This window comes from Simochromis diagramma, unplaced genomic scaffold (assembly GCF_900408965.1).
Source record: "Simochromis diagramma unplaced genomic scaffold, fSimDia1.1 OVJJ01000150.1, whole genome shotgun sequence".
Classification (NCBI taxonomy): Eukaryota; Metazoa; Chordata; class Actinopteri; order Cichliformes; family Cichlidae; genus Simochromis; species Simochromis diagramma.
In genome coordinates this window covers 2,571,814-2,586,267 of record NW_024387083.1, presented here as the reverse complement: position 1 = coordinate 2,586,267, position 14,454 = coordinate 2,571,814, and the positions used below count along the sequence as shown (strand labels likewise).

The 14,454-nt window shown below is 41.1% G+C and overlaps 2 protein-coding genes across 3 annotated transcripts in view; one reads left to right on the top strand and one right to left on the bottom strand.

Moving 5' to 3' along the window:
• rcn3 (reticulocalbin 3, EF-hand calcium binding domain) overlaps positions 1-7,607 on the top strand; it is a 24,322-nt gene extending 16,715 nt beyond the window's left edge. The window contains exon 9 of one of the 2 annotated variants that reach the window (XM_040045985.1): positions 7,081-7,607. In XM_040045985.1, coding sequence (XP_039901919.1) covers positions 7,081-7,188 — 108 coding nt within the window. In that variant the 3' untranslated portion in view covers positions 7,189-7,607. Of the gene's footprint in view, positions 1-1,344; positions 1,647-7,080 lie in introns of those variants that run through there. The other variant, XM_040045984.1, reaches the window with a different exon arrangement.
• Positions 7,326-14,454, bottom strand: LOC120742589 (nitric oxide synthase interacting protein). The gene is made up of 10 exons (XM_040045986.1): positions 14,341-14,454; positions 14,024-14,110; positions 13,795-13,900; positions 12,300-12,381; positions 11,428-11,563; positions 11,080-11,231; positions 10,472-10,588; positions 10,093-10,163; positions 8,660-8,768; positions 7,326-8,427 (listed from the first exon to the last, which is right to left on the bottom strand). The coding sequence occupies exons 2-10, from the start codon at positions 14,091-14,093 to the stop codon at positions 8,356-8,358; spliced, it is 915 nt and encodes a 304-aa protein (XP_039901920.1). The 5' UTR covers positions 14,094-14,110; positions 14,341-14,454; the 3' UTR covers positions 7,326-8,355.

Here is a 14,454-nt window from a genome sequence, read left to right as displayed (position 1 = left end):
TCTGAATGATGAACCCAAATTTGAAATGATTGATTCAAGGTGTTGTCAGTATGTGTAGAGGAGATCAAGAGAGAGGTAAAACAGTGAATAGCCATCTGTAAAACAGCTGATAGTCTGTTATGGTTTCAGAATGAATATGAGCCAGTGGTGTTAACAATCTTGTCAAACTTGGTGAAATAATGACCAGTCAAGTTTTGATCTGCCATGCATTCTGGAAAGTGTGATGGCAACAGCTTCATTTTCCAGCATGACAGCGATCACAAACACACTGCATACCTGAATAGAAAAAACACACAATGGAGGCCTATCAGTATCAGTGGACTGGCCTCCCCAGAGCCCAGACATTAACATTAAAGAAGCAGTGTAGGATTGTCTTGATAGAGAACACAACATCAAAAGAAGAAGTTTGGAATCTCCTTCAGGAAGCCTGGAGAATCACTGCTTAAAGAAATGACAAGAAAACTTGCCTGAGAGTGTTAAGTTTCTTTTGAAGAATAAATGACTTGCAGACTAGAACTGTACAGTCTGTTTTTACCTGTATTGCTGTACAGAGTGATTTTGTATGCTCCCCTAACCCCTAACCCCTAACCCTTGTACAGGGTGTATCGAAAAGCTATAGATTAAAGTAATGGATTTAGAAGCTTGAACTAAATTTTAAAATTCATAGTTACACATGATGTTTTAGATACAAATCAGTTTTATTTATAAGGCACCAAATGACAACAAGAGTTGGAATTTATTTTAAACAGTAAAGACCCTACAATAATACAATGCAAAAGTTACAATGTTCACAAGTATTCAGTGCGTCCCCATTAGTGTCCCCTTGGGAAGACCATATGATAGTCTTACTCGTGTCATACTTTTGCAGGCATGTCTGGAGTCATTGTTACTCCTATGCTACCTACTGGCAACCATGTGATACCCTCAAACCCCCTCTTTCTAACAGTACATATTACAATCATTACTGGTGAACGTTTGTGCAATTCAAGCACTTTGAAGTTGGTTTAATTCTTTTTGATCATTTCCATGTATTTTGAATTTTTAAATAAATTGCTGCACCTGTTTCCCTTTACTTTTTCCAGCAAAATATAAAGAATGAGCGGTGGCTCAAGACCATTGTACAGTACTGTAATAAGTATAAGAATTCCAGCATTTTGGAGAGTTTGGTCAACACAGCGCTAACTTAAAATCACTTGTCTTTGAAATAATTGTGTTAATTTTGGATTAATTATTAACAAGCTTCTTTCTGTCTCTTGCTTTCTTCATTACTCCTTCTCTTCCTTCTCTCACTCAAACTACTAAATCAATGAAACCAATGGATGGAATCTGGTGACCAAACAACAGGATGAGAGAATAACCAAGAAGGAGATTCTAGCCAACTGGAACATGTTTGTGGGCAGTCAGGCTACCAATTATGGTGAAGACTTAACGAAGAAGCACGATGAACTTTGATGAAAATGTAGTTATGGGGATATCAGAGTAGGCGTGGGACTTGGGTCTGGATTATGCTGTTTTAGTTGTGTAATCAATAATGTTCTTATAACAAGCAGCATGAAAACATGTCAAAATTTGCTATCAAATGTTTGTCTGAGTGTGTGGATGGGAGGGTGTGGGAGAGATTAAAGTCTTCTTTTTCTACAATTGTACTTATTATTCTTTAGTCACATTATGATTTAAATTGTTACAAATATAATTGTCAGAGTTGTTCTCGAATTGTGTAAGAGATGTTGCTGGTTTCTGCCTTTTTCGTGATTAAGTTTAAAGTTGCAGTGTGTAAAGGTAGAGTGTTCGCCCCATGTTTGGGGGTTGGGGGTTCAAATCCACCGAATGGCTACCCTGAAGTACCCCTGAGCAAGGTACCGTCCCTACACACTGCTCCCCGGGGGCTGGTTTGGTGGCTGCCTACTGCTTCACTGAGTGAATGGGTTAAATGCAGAGAGTAATTTCCCTACAGGGGATTAATAAAATATACAAAAAACATATTACTGCTAGATGACAGTAAGTTGCAGATTGTAGTCAACTGAATTATTTGTGTATAATCCTAGCTACGGTGGCTGCTGCAGGACAAATATGTTTTAGCCAATTAGCCAAAAATAACATTTAGACTGTACACCATAATGGCTGTGGCCGGCCACTTTCCTTTTTCTCAATCGCAGCCAGTCAGCACGTTTGTACACACTACAAGGTCAAAACTTAGGAATGGATGAGAACTAAAACATGGTGGCTTCCACAAATCGCTCTAATTTATTTTTAATGGATTAATTATGAATTTCTAGGAAAGCATCAGTTTGCTGGAAGACATAATTACACAATAATCAATGTACATTTGAGTACAACATTCTTTTTCTCTTACAGTTCTCAATCGCTCTGGTGCAATGTTAATTTCATTGGGCATTTTATCATGGACCTTCGAAGACCTTTTTTTCCTGATGAAACAAGACGATAACTAAATAAAAACAAATACACATGAATAAATAAAATATTAGCGGCTTTTAGCAGATACATGACATCAATTTCGAAATAATACAGCAGCTTGTTCTTGAGTTATTGCATTCAGAAGATACTTTGAGATCAAGATCACTGGGATTCAAACCCGTCCAGTGTTTGTATTAGATGCACCTCTGGTATCAATTTGTAACGCTTGTGTTTCCTTGTTCTTGAGTTATCGCATTCACAAGCTTGGGTGTCCATGTCGCCTGCCCAACAGGATGACTACTCAGACTACTTAGCTTAAACCTTGGGGAGGGGACACGCATTTAGGCAGACTGATGATCAAATACGTATCCTCTCTAAAGTCACTGCTGGAAAAAAAAAAGGTAATTTATAGAGGACAGACAGTGTGCATTAAGTGTAGGGGACAAACCAGTAACAAAATGTGTGTTTATCATTAGTGTTATCATTTTTGTCTATCACCCACCATTTCAGACAGAGATTCAGTTCAATCTTATTTACAGCAAAAGTCGCCTCAAGGTGCTTTATATTGTAAGGTAGAGCCTACAATAATCAGAATGAGAAGATCTGAATTATCTGGGTAGCAGACCATCATTTGCATTAGTAAATTTTAATAAAAGATTATTTCCATCGTTCACATCCATTACAAACAGATGCATTCCTCTGGAGAGGGACATGCTGAAATCATGACTTATAATTTTACAGTATTATGGTATCAAACTGTTTTCTGTAGTGTACAGTTTAAGCTAAGTAGTCTTCAACACAGCACATGACTATGTCATGAACATTAAAGTGCACTGGGTGCGTCGTGCCACCTGGGGGGCTCTTCAACTGGTGGGGGAGATTGTCACATCTTGCAGGAGCTTTCCTCTCTTCAGGAACTCTCTCTGCAGGAGGGGGAGATACAGGAGAGGTGGAGGAAGATCTCAGCCTGGGCGTCTATTGTCTTATGTAGTCTGGAAGATGAGTGGATGATGGGGTGGGTGCAGTTTTCTCTGTGGTGGGGTTGGGTGGACTGTCCCGGGCTCTGTGGGGCCGGGCGGCGCTGCTGCACTGGGCCCCGGTCTGGATGGGCCTGGGCCCCCTTTCCCTGGCGGGTCGCGGATTGTGGGGGTGCCTACTGGGGTCAGCAGGGGAGCTGGCCCCAGGGAGGGGTCACTTGCCCCTCCCTTCCTTCCCTCCCCATCTCCAGCTGCCTCCCTCTTCTCGCTCCACCACAACCACCCACACATGCAGGGCCTTGGAGTAGGGGTATGTCACCAGGGTGCAGAGGAGGCTACCCCCCCCCCCCCCCCCCCCCGTCCCCTTCTGGCTGCCTCTGCCTCAATTTTATCCCACAACTTAGACATTCACATTACACATACATATAGGATCTTGGGGGTGGGCACGCTACACGGAATCCAAATTACCATCAGGGTGTACACCTCACCCCTGGCGTCGTTGCCCACCTCTCAATTTTAAATACACGTAGACATTGAGGGCTATCAGGAAGGGGCTATGCGCTTACCTGCTGCTCTCTGGCAGGTAGCTCCATGCCCTCCTGGGTTTTAAATGCACCTTAGAACACACATGCATCAACACTACAATGAGTGGGTGGAGGGAGGTTTGGAGTCTTCTCTCACCCCCGTTCTCTGCGGCCTGCTGTTGCGGGGGGCTAGGAGAAGGAGTTGGCCGTCCGACTGGGGTCTGGAATGTGGGGCCTCCCTGCTGCTGCGGAGTCGGGGCGGTCTGCTTCTCCCCACCACAGGGAAAAGGGTAACACCACCTGGGTCTGGGTCAGTTCCCCCCTCCAGGGGCAAGGGTACCTAGACCCGGTTTGTAGAGTATGCTTGGGGAGTGTGATCGTGTGTACAGCGTCTCTTTATGTCTGTCTCCACGTTGGTTGAGTGTGGAGTAAGTGCATATGAGAGCATGAGGGTGGGAATGGATGTTTGTATCTGTGTGTGCCTGTATGTCTGTGTCTATATGTCAGGTTGGGTATCAGACGCCACCTCTCTGGGGACATCTCAGGCCCTCCAAGGTTTGGAGGCCTATCTCCCCCCACCACCACTTCCCCTGCTGGTGGCGGACTCCCTCAGACATCGGTGCGTTGGTGATTCTTTGTGTCCGGGGATGGGCGTCCAGGTACACACCGGCTCACTCCTTGGCGGCCGTTTATCGGGGCCTGGAGCCTGGGGCTCGCTAGGGCCACTTCGGAGGTGGGGTGCCCCTGGCCTCTCGGCCTGGGGCTCGGTCACTCAGGCACAGCTGGCTGCCAGCGGAGCTCACAGGCACGTCACTGCAACCCCCCCTGGCTTCTGCTCCGCGGCTGCTGAGTGACCCCTCATCTGGGACTCTCCTCAGCTCTTTCTGGGACAGTGGCGCGGCTGTCCCTCTGTTGGTCTTCCTTGGTCTCTTGTGTTCTGGGGGCCTCTGGATGTCTGGAGTTTGGATCTCCTCCATACCTGCGTCATGCCCTGGAGGACGGGGCAGTGGCCCCCCCACACCCTCTAGCAGATCATTACATGAAGGAACCTTTTAAAAAAACAAGCGCGTCCATGCTCACAGGTGTACACACGGGTGATCACACCCACAAACTACACCCTTTTTGGCTCCTACCTCAAAGCACACTGTGTGCTGTCGATCTTACGTGCTGCACAATAATGTTTAATATTTAGTATTTACTGTCATATTCCCATATATCATTGTGATGTTGTTTATTCTATTACTCTTGTTTTCTTCTGCTTGTTTTCTTTTTTCTTTCTCAACAGGGGATCCAGGTGATCGATAGATGCATTTTTTTTCTCTGCTTATTCTGTTGGTTTTTGTTTTTTGCCCTTCTCCCCCGTCCCTCTTCTCAGCTGTTTCTCTTTCCCTCTTTCTTTCTCCCCTTCTTTCCCCCAGTCAAGTCTGTCCCGTATTCAGCAAGTGAAAATAAAATAAACAATAAAAGGTGAATCAAATGGACCATTACGGCAAGGCTGGGATGGTCAATTTGGTAAAGTAAATCCGCTGGGCATCTTTCTTTGCCTTTAGACAATAATTCTGATGGCAAAAGAGCCAAACGGGACAGGCAAAAAAAAGAAAAAAAAAAAGTGCACTGGCTTATTTCAATAAATGCCATTCAGTAACAAGCAGCTTAGAAAAAAGTGTCAAAGTGTTTAATGTATTTCTTTGCGAAATACAATACAGTGAAGTGAGGAAGCATGGCAACTGGCTCCACCAAGGGTTAAATACTTTGGCACAAAAACCAGTATTGCCCTTTCTTATTGTTTCTACACATACTTCCCTACTAAAGACTATTTGCTACTGTATTGATGTACAGTAATAACCCCCCCACCCCCAACTATCTATGAAAGAGCAAGACCGATTCACTGTCAGTAGTAACAGTGAAATTGCCCGTCAGTTAAAAGCAAATATAAACATGTTCTCAAAAGAGATTTAGTTGAAAGAAATAGAATGCATACATACTCTAAATTTTGTGTCATATTTGCACGTCATGAAGATTGAGATTTTGCTCCAGATCGACTTCACAGCATCACACAGCTGGCGCAGATTTGTCAGCTGTACATCCAAATTTCCCCTTCTACCAAATACCAAAGGTGTTCTACTGCTCTAAGTGAGATCTGAGGACTGGAGTATACTGGAGTATATTGGAGTACAGCATTTATCCAGGTCCATTTGTAGCCTCAGTTTCCTGTTCTTAGCTGGTTGATCTGCTTTAAGGTGCAGTTGAGTGAGCGGTGAGAACTGACGTTCGCTGGATATTTCTTCTTTTTTAGACCATTCTTCATAAACCTGAGAGTTGGGAGAGCACCCTGTCTGGCATCAACAATCGCCACATTCAAAATCACATAAATCATATTCTACCCCATTGTGATTCTTAGGCTGACTTGGCCATGTCCACCTGCCTAAATGCTTTGAGTTGCTGACATGAGATTGGCCAACTGGTTATTTGCTTTAACAAACAGTTGAACAGGCATTACCAAATAAAGTGGCTGTTGAATGTATGTCATGTGACAGCAATATACATATACACTTGGACAATCGAGTAGTTGTGCTATATTCTCAGATTGTATACATTTTTTCCCGTATCATTTTGCTTTTCTCAATTTCAGCAATTTTGTGAATTTTAAATAGATCTTTGAGATTTCATAATGTCCCGACCAATTCTACACAGCAGTGAAAAGAAAAATCAAGTCCAAACAAAAACACTGAAAGGAAGCCTTTTGGAATAACGTGCAGGATATGCTTTGCTAAAACTAAAATGTATTATTTGGGAACAGATGAGGTGAGGCTTGTTTTGCATTAGTTTTTAATGTGTGTTGATTTGCAACATGAATTCGCATCCTTTGCCTTAATACTGAAAAAAACAAAACACAGGAACAGAGCGCTGCACAGTGAAGTTTCAAACTGAGCCTCCACGGATATCTGGAAATGCTAATGTATCTCTCTGTACTGTAACATAATTATAACAATGTTCAAACAATCATATCTAATGAAGCGCTTGGTCAGTACACATTGTAAAAATGATTAGCCTACAAACATAATTTGTTCTAAAGTAAAGATTTTACTGTTAGACTCCATAAGAATATAAAGTATTCAGTTCAATTCAAATTGCGTCAAGCATCCCTCTACTTTGCTCATCAGGATGGCCGTCTGAGTCTACCTGAGATACTTGACAAGATGGACTTCATCAAGACCAGTACAATGACCGACTATGGAGGGATGAGGGTGGATGGCCGTGATGAACTGTGACTTCAGTTTGGTCCCATATACAAATGTTTTACACAAAAATCTATGACTCGTGAATATTTTCTTATCTGAATTGATTCATCCTATACAAATTTAAAACACTTAAGGCCACACTTAGCTTACAAAACTGACTCATCTTTAAACTGAGGTACATGTTTATTAGTAATACATTTTTATTCATAATTCAATTCTTTAAATTTTGTATACATTTTCTGAGCTACAGTGAGTATTACAAGAAACTACTGTTTGAGTTTCTACAGAGTTTCATCTACTTTTTAGCCTTAGCAGGGCATACTCTCTTACTGCTTTCTCCACTTCACCCGAGGAAAGCGTGGGAAGTGGGGGTGTGGTACTGTGGTACTATGGAGACTGCAGGTTTGGACACAGCCCAGTTGACTGATTCACTAACATACACACAGTTACAAAAATGTCAAGAAAGCATGTTTCAAAGTAAGAACATTACTGTGCATATCTAAGTGAATGAGGCCCGATGTGAAGATCTCCATCATGAACAGTGAAGCAGCTCAAATTTAAACAACAACAGATCTGCTTAGAACAGGACTTCATGCATGTTTAGAGCACCCACTCAAGTTTGTCAGACAATGCATTGGATTGTAAATTTCATCTATGATATGAACACAATAAAAACATTGAGACATTGCTTTATTTATAACTAAACTTACCTGTAGTCCATAAAAGCTGAAAAAATGTAAATACGCTGGTACTTGTACATTTCTGCTCTGACTACTCAAAGCACTTTTCCTACAACACACACACTTTCATACAGCATATTTATGCACACCCTTACACTCAGCTAAGCATCAGGAGCAATTTGGAGATCAAAGACACTAAAGTGTGTGGACAACTAACCTTCTGATTAGTTCACAACCTGCGGTGCCTCCTGAGCACAAAATAAATCAAACCAAATAATAATAGTATGGATTTAAGCCTTAAATGCTGATTTTATTTAAAGGAAATTGTTGACATTAATCTGTAAGAAACATTTGGATGGCAGTTTCAGCAAATCTGTGTTGTACAGTCAGTGGAAGCATTTTCCAGCAAAATAAAAATACATTCAGGAGGAAATGCTGTCAAACAAAAAGTCATAAGACATTATAAAGTAAGTTAGAAAGTTACACAATGAGCACCACTGTGGAGTCTTCGGTCACCTCACGCTTGCATCACTGGACGAGCCTCTTTGGCCGTGAGGTCAATCCCAGAACCTGCAAAGCCGGTTCCACCCTTTCAAAACACAAAGGACCACAGTACAGTTAAAGAGAGAAAAAGTCTCTGCTCCTCAAAAATCAGCTTTCAAACAGCGAACCACGTTTTCTGTGTCTGCCAGGTTGCAGCATGACACCTCTGATTTCTGAGTGACAGCAACAGAATTCATAACATTGGGATGAGTGTTCAAAAATAAACATTTGAAATCCTTTTTTTTTTTAAAAAACTGTTATAATTATTTTTCACATACCCTCTGCAGTGGAATAATGTCTTTTTCAGAAAGTTTGTCTCCCGTCAGAGGATCAGTCATGTCCTTTCTGATCAACTTCTCCACACACTCCTGCGTCACCACAGCGCCCCTGAACACAGGACACATGTCACATAGGGCTGTGCGATATGACCAAAATCTCATATCCCGATATAAGACATCTATCATCCGATAACGATATAAATCACAAACATTTTACATTTTCTGAAAGTTCTGCGAATCTCGGGCAGCTCGACTTGCGTGAAGTGTTTCCAGCTGGGCGTCGTGTACCTGGAGTCGAGTGTTTTAACCGATGCATGAAACTATACATTTTTAGACATAAGTTGTAACGGCCGCTTATTACACTTAGTATTTATTACACGGCGTGCTGCGGGGAAAAGCGTGTTCTAACGTTTGAGTCTAAGGTTTATTTTTTAGCACCTGGCGGCTCTTTTTTGCTTCTCATCTGTAAATACTCTGCATACTCTTTCACGTGATTCAGTTTATTTTGAAAAGTCTCAACAGGATCTTGAGCTTTATTCTGAAAGGTTTATGTGGAAAATAAACAAGTGGACACGTAATGGTTTTACCGTCGTTGTTGCTAACGACAGCACATAAAAACAGGCGCTTGTCCGTCCTTAGTGTGGTTATATTAAATATAAGAGAAAGAGAGAACTTTAAGAAATGAATATAGCCACTACAGTGACCATCAAAACGATGAAAAAAATATTGCCGTAAAGAGTTTATTTTGCGACACCACGAAATAAACGATAGCGTAAAATGAAACGATAGATGTTTTTATATCGTCATCCGATATATATCGTTACATCGAACAGCCCTAATGTTACATATCCCCTCACACTTCAGAGAACATTGGACCCCATTTACTAACATTAGGGTGGAAATGATTTTATCCTGTGCAAAACATACATTTGTGTTCAAAATTTCTGTCTGATTTATGAAAGACGCGTAGCAGCTGATTCTGTTGTAACTCGGAATCGTTCGTAACCAGCAGCCATGTGAAAACTCCACACAATTTGCACACTGCCCTGCCCACATTTCTCGATATAAAGAAACACGTTGACAATGTTGTAGGAGAGAAGCCTGACTGTAGAAAATTGAATAACAGGAACCCGAGGTTTAAGGAGAAAGAAGTACAGACGCACGGTCTGTCATGGTCAAGAGAGAGCTTAGCGTTAAAACCAAAGTGTTCAATGATCCCCCAGACAAGCAGATTTATGAAAGACCCTTATAGATGAGGGACGGAGGTTGCTGAGAACAGGTGGGACTGGGCTTACTGGTATTAATTTGTAGTAGTAAAAGTAATTTTAAAGACTTGTGCTCTAATTCTCAAGACAGCCAGGCTGTCATTTGTTGGTACGCATGGTCAGAGGGACTTCTAAATTTGTTCATAAACAAATACAGGTGGCACTCACGATGGTCGAAGAACAGCACAGGGAACACTGTTGCCCAAGACGTCTTTGGTCACTGTACATATGTACCTGTCCTGGAAAGAAATGACAAAATTATACAGCCTCAAGACAAAGTGAAGTTACACACACAACTGTTAAAAGGAGCTGCCATAGAGAAAGCTAACATCTTCCTGTGTGAAACTTCTAATTCAAATTCTGACTACACCTGCTTTGTTTATTCTTCAATTTAAATAACTTGTATTCACAGCTACAAAGAAGCGTGTAATGTAATGTTTTAGAAAAACATGCTAACAGCTACCAAGTCTGAGGGCTTGCATATATGAGATAAAATTTCTGATGCTCTAAGCCTGACAATCTATTTCTGTGTGCTGAGTAAACTGACCTGGCGGGTGAGCAGGGCAACTCGATCCAGACTTGGGTCCAAGGGGGTGAAACGCACTGTGATAAGCTCATTCATCTTAATGGGTTTTCCAGACATTGGACATAACACAGTCTTGCTCTGACAGATGTTAGAGATGGACAGAAAAGTGCAGCCATTACAAAATCATGCCATTACATTTTTAATAACTACTTCCCATAAATACTCAAATTTAGCAGTAAATATATTTGAGTAAGCGTAGTCACTAAGCTGTAGGAACTCTGTGACACCCTAAGATGTTTCCACATGATCATGATGTCAGGTCAACCTGACATTGGCCTCTGAAAGAGGGTCAACATCAAAAAGAGGAACGCAGAGTAAACATTCATACACTAAAACACTGAGTAATAAAGTAAACAGGTAAACCTGGCAAACACACACAAATCTGGCCCACTTGTGCTCCAAGGTCTATTACACCAGCATTTTTAAGTAATTTCATGGCGGGTAGTTAACAAAGAGGTGTTCCTGTTTCTCTTTCACCGGTCTGTTTAAAAAACAAACAAACAAAAAAACCCAGCATACAGTGTAGCTCAACTCCTTCCTCGGCATGAGAAACATCATCAGTCACTCACTGGTTTCTTGAGAGCAGTGGGCTTGGCCTCTGGTGTCAGTGAGGGAATCCAAAAACTGGGCAGGCTCTGGCTGGAACTTGCAGCTGTGGCAGCACTGGATAATTCTCCAGGGCTGCTCTGTGTCCCGTCCTTCTCACTTCCAATGTTCTTACCTGAAAAAAAGAAAAAAGCAGTTTTGACAGAATTGTATTCATTATAAAAAATGTCTTAAAAAGAGTTTGGGTGCATTAAAACAACACAAGTGACGACAGCAGCAGCCATAGCGCAGAGTCTGTGGGGTAGAGTCTGAGCTTTGGTTCCCTCTTGTGGCCAACATCGTAAGGTATATTTTGACAGTCATGCACGCACCAGATGTGAAGGGGTTGATAGGTTTAGATACAATGCTGTTCTCCTTTGTTTTAAACCTCTCCACTCTCTCTCGCTCTTCTGACTTGGACTCAAGTTGGTTGCTGCTCCTCTGCGCCTGCTTCTGTTTCTCGTACGCCTGAAGAAATCAAGGAAGAAAATAAAGCCAAGCACTCACAGTTCTAGACAAGAGGCCATTATTTCTTAGAGAAATTTCTTTCATATGTGTTGGCTGCAGTGTAGATTTTATGTTGTTTGTTTCATTGTTTACAGGAGTGACTATGAAGCAAGTTCAACATATCCAAGCTCTGTTTGGATTAGCTGGCTTACAAAGCCTAAAAAACCCAGTCGCAATGGCGCTCATCAACCTTCTTTTTTAAGTGCGCTCTTTCAGGGACTGTGTGCACTTGTATAAAAAGTCATTTAACTTTTGTCCTGCACAAAATGCATCAACAGTTAATATTTTAAATAGAGTTTTTTTATGCTATATGCTGTGTAACATGTACAGCTGAACATTAGAGCTCTGAAACTTTAAACTTTAAAATTTACTCATTGTCTTCTGGTCTGATGTGGAAATCACCTTATTGCCAAAGTCAAATTCAACTTTCTACTCAGTATTTTTGGTATTAAATATCAAACAAGCTCTGTTAATTCTGTCTAATCAAAAATATCAAACATTTTCTACATCACCAAATGAATACATGTAGATTCCAGTGACAAATAGCACACAGCTCGGTCTGCATGGCTTTCTTCTTCAGTGTTAGTTACCCCGATGATTAAGCCTTGATTCATAAAACAACCCCATGGTGTTTAGCTGTGGACGTGACTGTCCAAGCACCTGTGAGGAGTTAAAAACAGTTAAGTGAGTTACTTACTTTCATCTTTTTGGCAATCTGTGTCTTTTGGTGAAGAATATATTCAAGAATGGCCTGTTTTTCATAGAGGTATCCATCTGGACTGGTCACACAAACAGAAACATGACAGTGTTACACATATGCTAACATTAGCTCGTATGCTTTAATGTGTGTGTGTTTATTAGAGCTTATTATAATTACTCATAGTTCAATTAAATACGATTAATAACTAATTAAAAATATATAAAGCTTGGGAGCTCAGGTCTATTTGTCAGAAACTGTAGAATGCTGTGGCACAGAACTTGACCACTAGGTGAAGTCTCCTGACCTGTAATAAGATGGAGTTGGTGTGTGTTTGCTGATCACTTGCAAGACTGCACGACTGCCAAACAAGCATGATGCCATATCTGTTTGACCTGGCTAACTGTGGTAACTGGTTGATACCAAGGCTTCCTGGATTAGACGCACTAATTTCGTTTAAATTACAAAGGAAAAATCTTACAGTCTGATGTCTACAGTGAAAGAATCTGGTTGTTTTTTTATGCTGTGGAGTCATTCTGCTGACGATGGTTTGGATTCATTTGTCCTATTATAAGAATAGGTCACTTGCAGTAAAGCCTTATTCACAAAAATACTACGCACATCTGGTGCACAAACCCACCATTTCAAATGCTTTTGTTATTAGTTTTTGACATTGTTGACATGTTTTAAACCTGCCACTACTGTGTTGCTTTTTGAGAACTTTTAGCCAAATTCACTTTGTTCTATTTATTTAAGTTCATTTTAACTGACTTCCTGTTTTAAAAGGTCTGGCAGTAATCAGGCCTGGTGTCACTAGGAGGGGAAATTACTTTTCCACCTAAGGCCAGGCTGGCTCGGAGAGACCCCCCCCTCCTCCATGATGAATGAAATCATTTAAAAGTTGAATATGTTAATATCAACTCTGGAGCTCCACAGGATTGCAAACACAGTTGTATTAAAGAATGACGACTCCCCCTACAGACCTGTCACAGCAGCTCCTCCTGTTCTATTGCAAGTAGTTCACAATTTGCTCTGTAGCTAATAAAAAAGGCCATGCAGAGTGTTGTTGTTAAATCAGTTCAGAACATTATACACATCCTGTACTATGTCACTGACACAGCCTCTTGCCTGTAGCTATCCATAAATATAATTTAGAATTCGTCTCCACCATGAAACCACCTGATCACTCTGCTCCTCTCTGTCAGATGCTAGAGGTCTATAAAAACCAAACACCTAAAGACTACAGAACCACGTGACGTAAAAGAACTGAATTCATTAAAGAAACTGCATAGTATGATCTAAGGTTCATTATAAATAAATTCATGAATGTATTCATTTATTAAGGCTGTTGAGAGTTTATATAAAATGAAAATTCCTTCCCCATTTTTATATATAAAGGAATACCACTCTATTCAAAATTCTACTGTAATTATTCAGTTAGTGATGAACTGATCCCCTGTGTGCAGGTGTTTGTGTGTTGGAGTAAAAAACATACGTAACAACAGGATCCCGACAGGGCTGCAGGGACAGGCAGCAGCAGTCAAAGTCTTTGACTGCATCTCTGCCAAGTCGAACACTTTGCGTCCCGTAACCAGAGGCCGCTGAGCAGGATCAGAGTTAGATAATGACATGACTAGAGATTATACAGAAAATCATGTTCTCTTTCTGACCGGGCTAATCTGAGAGAACAAAGACAAGAACTCGCAGCACTGAGGATGTCTCACCTGTATCCTTCTTCTTCTCGTGGTATGTGTAGACAGCTCCAGCTGTGCAGTTCTTTCCATGGCGAGTCATTGTCCTTCGGGTTTTTTCTAATTTAAATGACAAAATTCATAATTTGTCTCATATTTGGGAAACTATTTTGTTACAGCTGATGATATAAGCAGATATATCTAACATTAGCTGTTATGCTAACATTAGCTGTTATTTCAAACTTCGAAAACACACTGCCAAACCAAACGATTGAAAAGAGAGCAACAGATAAAAAGAAACAAAAAGGACAGTTGGGACTAAAAAAGTTTTACAAGCAAATTATTATTACCAGATCCGCTTAACAATCTTTTCTTAACGCAGACTACAGCCACACGCACTTCTTCGTCGTTGTATTTTCTTTTGTTCTTCTTCTCCACGTTACTCGAACACTGGTGAGTGACCA